Source organism: Guyanagaster necrorhizus (assembly GCF_019112545.1).
Source record: "Guyanagaster necrorhizus MCA 3950 unplaced genomic scaffold BT62scaffold_59, whole genome shotgun sequence".
Classification (NCBI taxonomy): domain Eukaryota; kingdom Fungi; phylum Basidiomycota; class Agaricomycetes; order Agaricales; family Physalacriaceae; genus Guyanagaster; species Guyanagaster necrorhizus.
This window is the reverse complement of record NW_025064938.1, coordinates 54,829-69,100: the sequence shown is the minus strand read 5'-3', so window position 1 is coordinate 69,100 and position 14,272 is coordinate 54,829. Positions and strand designations below refer to the sequence as shown.

The 14,272-nt window shown below is 45.6% G+C and overlaps 6 protein-coding genes and 1 pseudogene across 7 annotated transcripts; 6 read left to right on the top strand and 1 right to left on the bottom strand.

Annotated features, from left to right (window-relative positions):
* Positions 1 to 943: 943 nt before the first annotated feature.
* BT62DRAFT_924396 (uncharacterized protein) lies at positions 944 to 1,671 on the top strand (the record flags this gene model as incomplete). The annotated part of the gene is made up of 6 exons (XM_043184607.1): positions 944 to 958; positions 1,009 to 1,089; positions 1,138 to 1,190; positions 1,387 to 1,518; positions 1,552 to 1,621; positions 1,651 to 1,671. 6 exons carry the CDS (start codon positions 944 to 946, stop codon positions 1,669 to 1,671), a joined length of 372 nt encoding a protein of 123 aa, XP_043033377.1.
* An 849-nt stretch (positions 1,672 to 2,520) lies between these two features.
* BT62DRAFT_938536 (uncharacterized protein) lies at positions 2,521 to 3,431 on the top strand. Its single transcript, XM_043187563.1, has 2 exons — positions 2,521 to 2,760; positions 2,819 to 3,431. The coding sequence occupies exons 1-2, from the start codon at positions 2,602 to 2,604 to the stop codon at positions 3,368 to 3,370; spliced, it is 711 nt and encodes a 236-aa protein (XP_043033376.1). The 5' UTR covers positions 2,521 to 2,601; the 3' UTR covers positions 3,371 to 3,431.
* Positions 3,398 to 4,065, bottom strand: BT62DRAFT_938535 (uncharacterized protein). Its single transcript, XM_043187562.1, has one exon. It carries the CDS (start codon positions 4,018 to 4,020, stop codon positions 3,526 to 3,528), a length of 495 nt encoding a protein of 164 aa, XP_043033375.1. The 5' UTR covers positions 4,021 to 4,065; the 3' UTR covers positions 3,398 to 3,525.
* A 2,050-nt stretch (positions 4,066 to 6,115) lies between these two features.
* Positions 6,116 to 7,178, top strand: BT62DRAFT_1081266 (uncharacterized protein; the record flags this gene model as incomplete). The annotated part of the gene is made up of 3 exons (XM_043179655.1): positions 6,116 to 6,139; positions 6,198 to 6,275; positions 6,322 to 7,178. The coding sequence occupies 3 exons, from the start codon at positions 6,116 to 6,118 to the stop codon at positions 7,117 to 7,119; spliced, it is 900 nt and encodes a 299-aa protein (XP_043033374.1). The 3' UTR covers positions 7,120 to 7,178.
* A 1,550-nt stretch (positions 7,179 to 8,728) lies between these two features.
* On the top strand, positions 8,729 to 9,063 carry BT62DRAFT_912089 (uncharacterized protein; the record flags this gene model as incomplete). Its single annotated transcript, XM_043183849.1, has 2 exons — positions 8,729 to 8,813; positions 8,864 to 9,063. The coding sequence occupies 2 exons, from the start codon at positions 8,729 to 8,731 to the stop codon at positions 9,061 to 9,063; spliced, it is 285 nt and encodes a 94-aa protein (XP_043033373.1).
* A 797-nt stretch (positions 9,064 to 9,860) lies between these two features.
* BT62DRAFT_t189 lies at positions 9,861 to 9,950 on the top strand (annotated as a pseudogene). The gene has a single exon. The product of its transcript is annotated as a tRNA-OTHER (tRNA).
* A 390-nt stretch (positions 9,951 to 10,340) lies between these two features.
* On the top strand, positions 10,341 to 11,459 carry BT62DRAFT_1013315 (uncharacterized protein; the record flags this gene model as incomplete). The annotated part of the gene is made up of 8 exons (XM_043178042.1): positions 10,341 to 10,364; positions 10,424 to 10,526; positions 10,594 to 10,618; positions 10,671 to 10,914; positions 10,972 to 11,016; positions 11,067 to 11,118; positions 11,186 to 11,286; positions 11,337 to 11,459. 8 exons carry the CDS (start codon positions 10,341 to 10,343, stop codon positions 11,457 to 11,459), a joined length of 717 nt encoding a protein of 238 aa, XP_043033372.1.
* Between the last annotated feature and the right edge of the window lie 2,813 nt (positions 11,460 to 14,272).

The window sequence follows — 14,272 nt, the reverse complement described above, 5'->3', positions numbered from 1 at the left end:
ATTTCGTGAATGCATCGAAGACCTGAAGTAAACCTTATGAATAAGGAATCCTGTCTCAACTCACTCTCGCAAATACGCCTACCTCATCTCCGATGCACACTTAACTCCGCCTTGGGCCGGATTCGGGTAACACAAATCAATGAATGATACGCCTCAGCTGGAGAACAATTTTCACCACCGCGGATATGAACTTTTGTGTCCAGACCATGATGTCCTTGCAGTGCACTGGAAGCTGCAATGCCCTGTTGATACCTGCTGCATACAGTTTGACTGTCGCTTCCATCATCGAAAATCCCGAGATCGTCATGTGAATGGGGCTGCGCTGCGTCGTTCAGGCCCACTGAAAGCTATTCAGCGATAGAGGATACGCGGTTGCATGCGTCCTCCATCAGTTTCTTATACTTGCGAGGTGTGGCGGGGATCCCGGTAGCTTATTATCTTTGTTTTCGGCATCGCTATCACATACCAGCATGACTCGCACCATCTGAAGAGTCCTGTCTTGCCATCGGCATTTCAGAATAATGTTCTTTGATTTTAGCTCGGAATTACATGTGGCGTTCATACCCACATACAACACTGGATTGGATCTCGGTAGAATGGTTTATCAATGTGCACACCAGACGGATTTTCTACTCTCAAGATGGGTGTGGCTGGTCCATCTCCATATTCCAAGTGGTCCCTTCGACATTTGTTTCTGGAAATACATCAAAGCACGTGTACAGTGCGTACATCTCCGGAAAAAGATGATCTATTCATATCGCGCATGCCGGATTGATAGTCGAGGGATTATGTACTCATCTTATTGCTTATTGTCCCAAGTTATTCTAGGCAGCATCGACTACTGGACGTCCATACTTCATTAATATGCAACCATGAAAGACATAGCTTCCTACGTACTTAAATCGCTGCATCGCAGACACCCCAAACACACACCCATCCTACCATGAACGCATTCCCAGTACGTTCTCTTCGTATCGTCCATTCTCTACTACGATGTTCTCTCTCCAGATCGGCTCGCGCGTCTTCTTCTACGACTCCATTGGACGACTCGTGGGAGGTGTGGTTGAATCGACGAGCCGCATGGCAGATGTGAGTATCGTTCTATTGGAGAACGAGCTTTCAGCTGATATTATACAGGGTATGCAAGTACTTCAGATCAAGCGCGAAAATGGAAGAACCATAACCTTACCGTAAGTACTGAAGGTTTGGGGTAGTGATGTTCAAACTTTACGTATACGTAGGGCCATAAGCGTGTTTCGAGGCTAGCTGTAGGAAGAAAAGGGAGCACCTCTTTTCGTTACCTAGATGTTTGTTTATATCCGAGGCCGGAAGATGCAGTAAATACAGCCGCCTATATCTTCGAGAGCAGATGTATTGAAACCGAAGAGTCGACAAAGCAGACCTACCACAATATGCAGACAAAATAGATGTTGCTATCCTCTACATCACATCGACATTGATCCTCTCAGAGGCTAAGGCGTCGTCACTATCAGACTTGAAAGGCGACCACCAACCAAGGTTGTTGAGAGATAATGCTTATTTGATACACAGAATCGCGGATGGGGATGGACCGTGCATGTTGACCGGAATTGAGACGAGAGGCATCCCGTACAATGCACTTGTCAGTAGTTACTGTACTTGAGAATTTAGGTGATGAAGCTGGATACTTAGAACAGTAATTCAGAGCTTCTAATGATGTCACTAATCAACAAGAGAGTGAAAAAATCAGATGTTTATTCATGACTTGTCTCCAAGTTTCAACATCTATGACACTGAGAACATTAACGACGTCCTACCCCCGAGCACTCCGGACCGGGTTGCTAGCACACGAGATCACCGATGTCAGAAGTGCAGCATTCCTGAAAGCGTAATTTCGAAAAGCCCCGGGAATTGGCACTGTGATGATTCTAACGTCAGTATCAGATGAAATCTGTAATCAGAATAGGAGGGTTGAACAAACCAGAGATTATGAGATGAAGATGCCCCAGACGACGAGTCGAAAATTAATGAAGCATCCAAGAGTCGAGGTCAAACTAGAACCTAGCTCTGCGAAGCGAGAGTGAATAAGGATTCGGGGAAATTTTGGATCGACACCCAGGTCATTTCATCCATAAGTCATCCAGAAGACAATAGGCAACCCAGGAACGCTTGCTGAGTCAAATGTATTGCCAAATTTCCCTTCGTTAAGGGGAAGATAGCGAAGAATGCCGCCAAGGAGTCAGAAACCGAATCCACAAAGACTCGGAGTTTTGGGTTCTGTTTTACTTACTTAAGGAATGTCTGCCCAGCAGTGGCTGAGCCGAAAAAGGGGAACTCAAGGAGAACTGCCTTGTTGTAGAAACCGCTCTAGGAATTTGTCTGGCTCTCGAGAAAGGGGACTCCGAAAAGATTGCTGACGTGTATGCAGGATGACCTGAACGTTTCTTATTTAGTCCCCTTTTTATTCTTCTCGACGCGCAGTCGCTTATCGGATCCCTTTCAGAAGTTCAACAATCGGCACACAAGGTGCCGAAATTGACCCTTCCTTAACAGTCATCATCGACTGTTCCCTTCGACTCGTTCGGCGGCACAGCCATAAATATAAGGACGTCGAACCAACCAATGTCTACTTCCAGCCCAGTGATTCCAACGAGCGGCTCACGGGCTGTCGTATTTCGTGCCGCGAAAGAAGTTACTCGTATCTTAAGGGAGGCGGAATGGACTTTTGCGATCTTGGGGAGTACGGCTTGCTATCTCTACGGAAACAAACGCCTACCAAATGTGAGAGGATCAGTCATGCTCTTATATCTCAGTTGCGACAAACTGAAGAAGCAGTAAGGACATCGACATTCTAATGTCTTCACATACCTGCGACTTAGAAAGGCTGAAAAAATTCCTCGTCGCGAAGAACCCGGATCGCTTCTACCTCGTGGACGCCAAATCACCTAGAGCGACATGGAAGGTTCTATGGTACCACGATTATGGAGTGGACGGCCGGAAGTTGGAGAAAACAAAGGTCGATATTCTCCAACCGGGGGTTTTACAGTTGCCGATGATTTTTTCGGAGGCTATCATCGATAAGCAGGGATTCCCGGTCGTTCCCATGTCTATCCTCCTGCTGCACAAGCTCAAGGGGTGGAAGGATAATATGGGAGCTGTGGCGCTGCGTCTTCGGAGAAAACATGATGCAAATGTGCGAGATATAGTTTCGTTGTTGAGGATCGTCGTTGAGGGTATGAGTCCGCGGGAAAAGATAAACTCGAAACGTTGGAGACAGTTTGCGCTTGCGCAATTTGATGATGAATTTCGAGATGGAACGGAGCAGCGGGTGAAGTTGTTTTGTCGACGATTTCCGGAGCACCGTGATATGTGGCAGCAGCTCGGATGGTAAATATATTTAACGACTTCATCTGACGTACTCTGTACTTGTTTCTGTAATATTTAGTGACGTCCTGAATCCAGTTATGTATCCCATGAAGCAAATGTGTCAATTTCAGAGATACGAAACTTCCCAGACATGTAAAAGGCGCTAAGAGTATGGCAAGATCAAGGCCTCGCAAAGATCAACTTCCCAACACCGCTCTCAACCGAGCTCCTATCGACCTCGATGCCGACCAAGCACGTCTTCTCGCCCAGCCAGTCGATCCTCCTGATCCCGCCCTCCCATGCTCCAGTGCCAAGCCCTGCAGCAGCACACCGCGTCTCGTAAGCTCTCGTCGCTTTCAGCTGGGCGTGCGTGCCATGCCCTAGCGCGTCCCATTCCTCTTGGGTCACCTGCATCGAGAGCGCGCTGTGGACAGCACGCAGCAGGTCGAGGTTCGTTATTGTTGATGCAGCGTGGAAGATGACCGGCCACGGGAGCTTATCGCATCTCAGCACCGATTTGGCGCTAGGGGGGTCTGTAGCGGGCTGGGAGAGCGTGTGGGGGGGGATGGGCGTCCGGGTTCGGCGGTCGACGATGGATGTGGAGGACGGGGCGAGTCTCACGTCGTATGATATAGGCGCATGGCTGAGGTGGGTCGAGGCGAGCAGGGGGTGCATGTGGAGGGCGTCTGGGAGGTTGGGGTTGACGAATGACACGTGGTCTGTGATCGTGGGAGCAACAATCGGTTGTGTGAATACGGATGTAAGAAGGGACGCACGCTGTGTTTTCGTATGCTGGCCGGCACTTGCCCTTTTTAGGACTGGGCGAGGTTCGGAGAGTGAAACGCTGGGAGTGGATTTGTGGGAGGATGAGGGTATGGATGAATTGGTATGCGAGTGCTGGGATACGTTTTTCGGAAGATATATTGGATAAAGCTCCACTGTGATAAGAGAATTAGTTATTCGTTTGATAAACAGAAAAAGGATAGCCTACAACGACCACTGAGAGTTAGACGGTCGCTGCAATCGTGTTCATGGTGGTGATGATGGTGGTTCTTTTCGGTATACTTTCGAAGTGACACATTAGGATCGGCCTGGGGAGCAGATGATGGGTGGGATACTGAACAGCTCTTGTTTTGTCTTGAGCTGCATCCATAAAGTGAAACGGCGAGAGGCGCCTCATTGTGAGGACCCGAATCAGAGCGTCGACGGGCTGTAAATGTACCGTAAAGGGAAGAGTTTCTCGAGTAAGAGATACCTCCCAAGAGGCCGCGGAGGGAGGTTGACATATCGCAGAATGAACTGGTATCGCACAAAGGTCATTCCAGTAGTTAAATACCCACCACACCGCGAACCGAAACCACACCCGAGACGTGAAGCAGAGAAGTCTGCCGAAGCGGTTCTTTTCCGTTCGACATGGCATTCAAATTTGCGCTGTTTGTGAGGTAACAAGGCGCAATTGACCAGTTCACTAGACAAAGATGGACCCTTATACTCGTGGGACACGCATGTTGTAGGTGTACCAGCCTTCCAGGGTGGCCTCGATAGTGAGGGAATGCTCGAGACGAGCAGTACGATCCTTTGGTACCGCCCAAAACCCGAAGATACGACGAACCAACGGCGAAGGAAGGACAGTATAGTTCGGATCTTCTGGGTAGACGGTTATGTCGTGGGTGACTGGCAGTCTGGTTCTTCAGTCAAGCTAGGTCATAATGAATTCCGCGATGGGTGCAGGCTGAGAAAATAGCTAGCCAATACGGGTCCCACACAGGGCAAAACAGGATGTCACAACAAAAGCGGGCAACATCGACGACCTCCTGCGGTTTCATTTCATAGCTTCTAGACTGATGACGTCCGACAGCCCAGGTCAAACTACGAGAATCGGACAATAGCAATGCACCTTCGAATAATCACCGGCCCGAGAATCCGTGGTTGATATTGACAGTAACCGAATCCTAACACTTAGCAATTAATGACGACATACATCAATGGCGGAACCGCAGCACTAGGATGGATATCGTATTGAGGAAGTGACCCCGCCAGCAACCGAGGTCGATAGTGGATTCATAGTCAGAGGCAAAGTCGTAAAAAAATTGCTGTCCCAAATCATGGATGCTCGACCGGCCAATTCAACATATCGAGCGGAGCAGAGTAATACGTGTACGGCTTGGAAGGTCATCGGATGAGATATTATACCTAGCAATCGAATGCCACAAGCGATGATCGAGTCCTGCTCCATAGTGAAAGATGTGCTTCGATCATCCAGAGTGCTTCTTTCAGTTTATCCATGGCTTGCGCTTCCCAAAGCCACCTGGCCCTTCGACATGAGAGAACAGACCTTGAATTCACCTAGACAGCCATGTTGAAGGGATACAAGGATTCGTATTCCATCTGGATGTCGAAGCGGAAATGCACATGGCGAAGGGCATTCCGAGGATGTATATGGTCAGAGGGATGGAGAGATACTGGAAGTACTAGCGTGCAGAGCAATGGCGCCCTTAAAGGCGGTTCAAGGGAGCTGAGAACTGGCTCCACCATCTCGGAACATTAGTTCTCCTGTGAGTAATCCTGTCCGCACGTTCTAGTGAAGTCTCTAGACGATACAGACCTATTGATGTGACGGGATGGAAGAAATTGGCCAAAGGAGAAGAAATGCCAGCAGTGCCTATCCTCAAAAATGGAACAATCCTAAAAAAGCACACGGAAACTGCCGAACTTCGGCCCGTAAAATTGATTTGCCTATTTTCCTTTTTGTTCAGCCACCATTGCCGCTATGTTCAAACATTTCTATCCTGCAGTGACTTGAAGATAGGTTTTCACATAGTCCGTGATTTTTCCGACGAAAAGGGAAACAGCGTGTCAAGGATCCGTGGGAGAACGAGAAGGGTACCATAGAAACACGAGAATATCACTCCTCCAAGGGCGCTAATCAAGTGCCTCGTTCTTGATGTGCATGCTTTTCGTCTGCCATGCTGTTAGGCCACCGCAGAAACCGGTCCGTCGGAACTCTATATAAACATTTCCTCTCCTCCTTCCAAACCACAGGAATTCAGTTCCTTCCAAAGGCCAGTCGAATGGCTCTCCTTGAGAGAGGAGCTACCGACGATCTCCCCCTTCAGCGACGTAGTTATGTATCAGAACCACTCCCATCCCCGCCAGCTGTCTCGCCACCATGTTCCAACCACGAACCAGTACGGCACCGCTCCTGCTTTGACACAGCCATACCGCAACCCCCCTCCCACGTCGGCATACGCCCCTGCACAAGGAATTCCCGCCTACCCCCCTGTACAGAGCCACCACTCGAACCATACGTATGCGCATCCTTCCGACTCCCACCGTCATCCTCTCCCAAATGGTGGAAACGTCCAGGCTTCTTCCCCACACCACCAGCACCACAATTCCAATCCACCTCGCCAAGAGCAGAGCAACGCTCTGGTAACCTATGATCCTGCCGTAGCCGCAAGGAATCGTGCCGCCGCCAATGCGGGGAACGACCACAGCACCGCCGTCGTTCCTTACAACCATGGGAGAAACCAGGCTTCTGCACGCGCTCCTTACACTGGTTCCCATGCCAGGCCCAACCGCGTGAACACTGATGCCCGTGCTCATCGTTCACCCCGGCCTCAGAGACACCGCACCTCTTCCGACGTGAGCGCCTCTTCTACTTCGTCCCCTTCGTCTGCCTCATCGGTCGGTTCTTCCACCCGAACCCGTCAAGGACGTGTTCGCGTCTACATCCCTGCCCGTGGTGCAAACTTGTACATGGTCTTTCACTGAGGTTAGATTCGATGTTGGAGGTCCATAGTAGAATAACAAAATTTGTGCCTATATGCGTGAACAATGTTCCATTTGTTTCCTTCCCACAGATGGCTGGCCCAAATTGACTCAAAATGTCAACACGAGTCTCCACCGGTCCGTGGTTAATGACCGAGTCTTATGTAATATGAAGATCTTCTCCAACTATGATTATTCACGAAAGGCACAGATTCCTATGTTATCGATGACGGACCTTCCAACCTTGAACACGGCACATTTTCACCTGGCAATTATCTTGTATCAATGAGTGACATGACAGATTAGGAACAGGCTCATCACCTTATCACCTTACTGATGATGCATACCTTCGACGCCGGAAAAGCTTATGAGTGAATGCCACCGTCATATACCTCAGCAAAGGGAGTCTACATGAACGTAACTAGAAAATACAAACATGAGCACAAATACTAACTCTGCGATGAAAACCAAACTGAATCAAATAGATACAGTCTCATCGGATATGTACCATCCGAAGTGGGAACAAATACAGAAAAGATATTTTCTCATAGGAGAAGAAAGTGATATGAACAAAGTCTTTCGTACCTAGAAATAAAAGTTCCATAAGAAATAGAGATCTAAGATTCATAGCATCATCAGATTTTCTGGACAACAGAGAAAGAAAAAGAATTACAGACGCAATAGTTTTGTACATCCTGCTCAACAAGGCCGTTAAATTCAAGGGGGATGTGCAGTTCACCAAAGACCATTATAAACAAGGAAACTCACTTTGAGTTTGTAACTCTATGCAAGGCGAAGCTGAGATACAAAGGCTCGGTCCCTATATATTAAATAATGTAGCAGTCCAGATCTACTCGAACATGGGGTCAGTCCTATCTGGTTCTCCAGGAAAATGGGATATAATACCGTCAATACCAGGTCCGGACAAACAGATTCGTCAGGGAGTGGTAAGATGATGGCTGATAGATCTAACCCCTCAGACGGATGTAAAGCGCACATGATTCAATAGTCCACATATGTACACAGACAGAAGAGGTTGACCAAGGGAGCATACAGCCACCGCATAGTCGAAAATGAGCTTCGCCGCTGGGCATCGTGACCTGTGCCCATGTTAATCAACAGAGCAGTAAGACACCGTACCGGATTCATATAGAAAAGTGCTTGAGATGACCGGGGCGGCTTTCATGTTTGAATTCCCTGCTGATGTTGTACGCTGCAGGTTTCCAGTCAGCTGTATTTGTGGGAATAAAGGACCAAGGAGCGTAGCATACGTGGTTTGCTCATCCCGAAGAAGTACCGCTGCTTTATCTTTAATCAGCATAGCCAATATCGTCCTCCTCTTGGTAGCACAGTCAGAGTCTGGATCAAAGGCGTTTTTTATCAGTATGCAAAGATTAAAAAACACGGAGCGTACATCGTCCTGGGCCAAGGAAGGCATCCAATTATTAATGAACGAAGCGTTGATGACATTTATTTTGCACCTTGGACGTTCAGGTTCGCTCTAAGAGCGTCGCTTGGTTTATTAAAAGGAGTATATGTATAACCGAAGCTCTTCTGCATCCAACTTTTAGTCACCGTTTATAAACGCACAACTATATAACTGTCACCTGGCATGTCCTCGTCATCTTCTCATTACAAATTCTTTTACAGGCCGAGTAGCCCGAAGATCCATATCAACACGCATACAGGTGCTACCCGTGAGTCATGCAAAGATTATTTTTCATCGCCTTCTGCTTACTGCGCACAGCATTCCGATACTCTTTCCCCAGATGCGGACGGAAATTAAAAGTAAATTCCAATATGCGCGGGCATTATCGAAATCGTTCCAATCCTACTGCAGCTTCACTTTTCCCCTCCGGGTCTGCATCCTTACGATTTCCTTCTCTGCATCCGTCTTCACATCCATATCTGGCTGGTGACCCAGAAATGCCATCTGACTGTCAATAGGTCTGAATACATATATTATCCAGCGTCGTCGACAGTCTTTTGTGACGAAGATGAGGAGGGGAAGAGGGAGTATGAGCTCCTACGTCGGTACGCGGCTATGGGTCAAATGTGAGGAAACGACGGAGGAGATGCACTACGTGAGGCACTGAATAAGTCATCAAGGAACAAGAGGAAGGAAGAGAGGTAGGATGTATCTCCTGTTTCACTATTTGTATATTGCTACTCGCCTTCATATATTTGCATTGTTCCTACAATTATCCATGCCGTTTGTCAATTCTGTTCTCTGTACTTTGAGTTTCACTAGGATGTGCTTAATGCGCCTCTGATTACAACTTTCCCCACATTTATTGAGTCTTTCCTATCGCATGACGGTTGGCCCCGGCAACGAGCCTCTTCCTTGCCCCATTTCTAGATCCAATCACTGGCCTCTTTTCACATCATGCCGATTCTTGTAGGAACTTGAACCAGTGATATTGTAGCTATATTCTCTTGATTCCGAAATAATGAGCAGATATGCCTGACAGAAACTGGGGGTCACACCGTATGACGGAGAAACAACAGTCTGCTCCACCTAGTACCAGCCTTCTATTTAAATAGTCTTAGAACTCACTTCCATACGCTGTACATTCTGTGTCTTTTAGTCCTATCCATTACCCTCAAAGGAACAGAACCTAAGGGTTTAGGCTATTTCCGAAGATCGTAGATATCTCTTCTCATCTGGAATGAGGTGTACAAAAACTGATATATGGTGTTTCCCAGGAAGAAAGAAGAACGGCAATAATTCATATTCAATGAACGCCATGGTAGATCAACGGTAGATCGTCTTCACAATATTACAAGTACTCGAGGTTAATGAGAAAACTACGGTTCGACTCCGTGTCATGACCTTTCACTTCTTGACACCTGTATTTTGTTTGTCTATAGAAGAGTTGCTGCCACTGATATCTTTGTCCCTCTCTTAATTGGCCATCTCAACGAAATCGTGTGGCAGCAGTCTCGTTTCTTTATGGAGAGATTCTGGGAAACAGAGGCATGCGAATGCTTGGAAGCGTCACATGACAATAGAACCTCAAGCAAGATATATACTAAAGGACTCGGACCCCAACTTGTCAATACCGCTCTCATCCACCTTTTCTTGCAGAGCTATCCCCGTATCCCACCAAGCCCCTCGCCCAGTTCCTAGACGCTTGTGAGGAGGTATAGATGTAGGAGTTCAACGAGAATATGAATGCGAGGATCGAGACCAAGAAATAATCCTATATTTATGCTTTAGCGCCATGGTCATGCGAGTAAAGATGGACGTACGCTGGGCTACCATATGCGATCTCGGCTGTCAAGTACTCCCCTTCTTTAAGACCAGGTAGGGTTCAAACCTCGTAGGGCCTCACTGGTACAAATCGCGAGGGCTCCTGAGGTAAACCGAACAAAACATCGCGGTGATAACAGGGTCAGCTATTCGTTTGGTTAAAAAAAGAGAAAGAATAACGCAGAGACCATATTCTCTCTGAAAATGGTGATAACGTTTCTTAGTGGGCGTTCTCGCAGGGAGGAGATTGTGGGTAGGATAATAAATAGCTCTCAGTTCACCCTGAGCCGTATCCATAAAGCGAAACGGCGGGAGGCATCGCATCGCATCAGAGTGTCGATGTGATGCAAAGGAACCACGGACTGAAGACGTTCTTGAGAAAGAGCTACTTTCCAAGATGCCACGGACGGTTGAAGTGGACATCATGCAAAGTTCATCCGAGTGGCTATATACCCACTAGTCAGCGCGGACAGAAACGAGAGCCTAGACGCGAAGAAGAGTCTTCAAAAGTACTTCTTTCTGTTCGACACTGCACCGTTTGTGAGGTAACTCAGTCAACTAGACACGTCGGGCACTATGCTCATCTGAGACGCGTGTTCTAGGTGTATCCATTCCAGGGTAGTCAGGAGAGTGAACGAGAAGGGAAGGTCGGTCGGACCCTTTGATACCGCCTGAAACTCGATGACATGAACCAAAGTCGAGGCGCGCACTTTCTAGTATGCTTCGACAGTCACATATGCGGTCATTGCGTAGGTGATGAGATAAGTTACTTCGACGATAGAAGAGGGAAAGACGCCTTGGTTCTGGTGGTGGTAGTCGGAGAGAAAGATGTGTTTTGTTTGCTCTACGTCGGTAGCCGGGCCGATTTGGAGCGGTTCTCTTTGCTTTCAGCCTTCACAGCCAAATCTGACGAGGCGGTGTTTCCTGATCTTTATCTATTAAACAGGAGAAATTCAGCTCGATCCAGCCCGGACATCACAAATTGGTGCTACAGAGCTTCATCCTATCTCCCTCTCCGACACTGCACGTTTGGATGACATTTTCAGTGTCACACTGTGACTTTCGGGATAATCGTTCGGTTGTGGATTGACCTTTTGGTAATTAGCGGTGCTCACGGTTCGACTCCGTGATGTGGCCATAACTTGAATGTAGCATTTTTTTACCATTTTATCATACATTCCTGTGTTCTTTGATGTCTTATGCATGTTTAGATACATGGATCGGTGATATCTGTAATGTCTTTCCCACATGAGTATATTCTTTGCTCAATGATATTATTTTCATACATCCTGGAGTGTAAGCCACAGGCCATGCAAATCCACAGTCTCACACATCCATTAAAGACCAGAAAAACTTACTGTTCCCATCTCTATGAGGATTGAGTTCTCTAGAAGCACCAAGAGTGATCCAGCCCACAAAAACAAAATTAATTGACTATACAAAATGGAGCCCTCATTCTATGTTATTTTGCTGACTGCAATGTGATCTCTGAAGTAAAATACTTGTATATCAATAAATAATGTGGGACAGAAAGCTACTAATACCATCAGGCCATAGAAGTATTACAGTGGTTTCTTCATTACCTCATTTGGTGAAATGAAGGAAGCAAGATCAATACCAATGTTAAAAGAGTGGTGTCAAGAGTTGCATGGCCTGTGCCTTATGTTCCAAGATGTGTGAAAATAATATCACTTAGCAAAGAATATAGTCATGTGAGAAATACACTACAGATATCATCAATCCATGTATCTAAACATGCATAAGACATCAAAGAATACAGGAATGTATGATAAAATGGTGAACAGGACACTACATTCAGGCTATGACTATATCACAAAGTCAAACCATGAGTAGTGCTAATTGCCACTAGGCCAACCCACAACTGAACAATTATTCCAAAAATAACATGGAAAGTATCATCCATACATGCTAGATTTAATGTTGAAAATCTCCCTCTTGGAACATTGCAACATGATTCTAACAAAATATGTCCATTATCATGCCATGGATCTAGAGAATTGATTCACTATAGATATCCTCTTTATTTGTCCCTCAAAGTATAAAGATAGCCTGATATTACCCTCACTCTTATCTGTGATGTAAAAATGACTTTTGGGTCCAGAAAGACAAATCAGCTGCCACTGACAAATATTGACTGCAAAAAACCCTTTCATAACATGTGAATACAGTCTGGACCTTTAGGCAGAGAGGTACACAGTCATATTTCTACACTGTTCAGGAGCTTTAGCACAGTTATGTGGCTGAGAAAGACTTGATGTCTATCTCATACCTCACAGATTGAAGATATAATAGAAGACTCTATCATTCTCATCTATTGCAGCATATATTCTAATATGCAGAGAGATGCTAATTCTATCATTAAACACACCAATGAAATCAAAATTCCTCACTATCATGTCAGAGAACAAACAGATTAACAAATGACAGAAGTCTGTGTCATGATTTTAGCCTCTAAATCATGTGCAGCCAAGGCTTCATTTGAGACAGCTATTGGATCAGAGGTGTTGTCATTAGACAATGAGTAGTTGGTTTGAGGCAGCAAGGCAATGGCTTGATTTGAGATCACCAAGACTTTTCTATGTAGTATTTAAGTCAGTAGTATACAGTGATATACTTTAGTCCCAAGCTAAGGTCAATATACTGATCAAACTCCTAAACTCTTGGTGTGACTACCACTTCAGTACCAACATTGCCAGTCATAGTCTATCAACCTCTATACCTCTTTTCCCTTCTCATCATCCTATACATCCTCATCTTCATCCTTCTGCTTTACTTTCAGTTAGTGTCAGATCCCAGTGGTTGCATTGCATTGTATTTGTGATTGTTTGGTTGTCACCTGACACTCTATGAGATTTTCTATATGTGGAGCAAATAACAGGCAAACATTTGCATAGGTTCATTCTCCTGGAGGTCTTGATACACATATAACAAGTCCTACCCAGTTTTAAGAGAAATTGAAGCCATCTTTGCATATTGCTCATCTCTTTGATCCCATTATCACCTGCTGGTCACATGGAAAGGAATCATTTTCAGAAGGAAGCAGGGCAGCTATCTGTGTGGAACATAATTAGATTCTGGTTTGGAGGTATCATGAGTAATATCTTAGCAAGTTTATATATCTGGCATAGCATTACTCTTTATCACAGACTTTGCATAATACAGTAATAGGGCAATAGTGTACATCTATTCCTGTCAAAGTGAGAGGAAAAGAAGGACTGCTTCATGAGTCATTGTAAGTTATAAATGCCATTCAACATCAGGTGTCATATTCTAGAGCTAAAGATTTAACTCACAACCAAAGGATCTTGAAAATAGCTACCTTGTAACTCTCTCTTTCTCTAAAAGCATACAACTAGAGCTTTTCTCTTCTACATCGAATTCTCTATCTCTAGGCAATGAAAAAGTGCATAATGATATCTATGGTGATACACTTGACCACCTGGAAGAGTGTTATAGACAATCAATGTAGGTGAGCTCATAGAAGAAGGAAAAGATGAGTTTTTCAAAACAGAAGCTAGATGTATACCACATAGTTTAAAGTCAGATGTGTTGCTTATGTATTGACTTAATGAAACCTTGTTACTAAATCACCAAATGCTCTGATAAGAGTTTTTATGCTGAGAACAAGATATAAGCCATTAGAACATCAAAATAATTATCCTCATTGTTGTTTAGATGGATGCCAGCCAGGGCTCTTTTTTAACTATTCTGTCCTCAATGTTGTTACCAAGTTTTAATCTATTTCTTTCAGACTTTGTAAGTGTTCGAATATATAATACATTGGCTTTCAACACCTCCTTAATAGCATAAAAAATAGAGTGAATTCAGTAATAGGATAGGAATAGACAGAGTTCAACTATCATGGTTCCAAGCAACCACCAG

Excerpts from the sequence above, each read along its gene's own strand:
- BT62DRAFT_938536 (XM_043187563.1), top strand. The coding sequence starts at position 2,602 with ATGTCTACTTCCAGCCCAGTGATTCCAACGAGCGGCTCACGGGCTGTC. Across the intron at positions 2,761-2,818 it reads GAAACAAACGCCTACCAAAT|GACATCGACATTCTAATGTC; the intron begins GTGAGAGGATCA and ends AGAAGCAGTAAG.
- BT62DRAFT_938535 (XM_043187562.1), bottom strand. The coding sequence starts at position 4,020 with ATGCACCCCCTGCTCGCCTCGACCCACCTCAGCCATGCGCCTATATCA.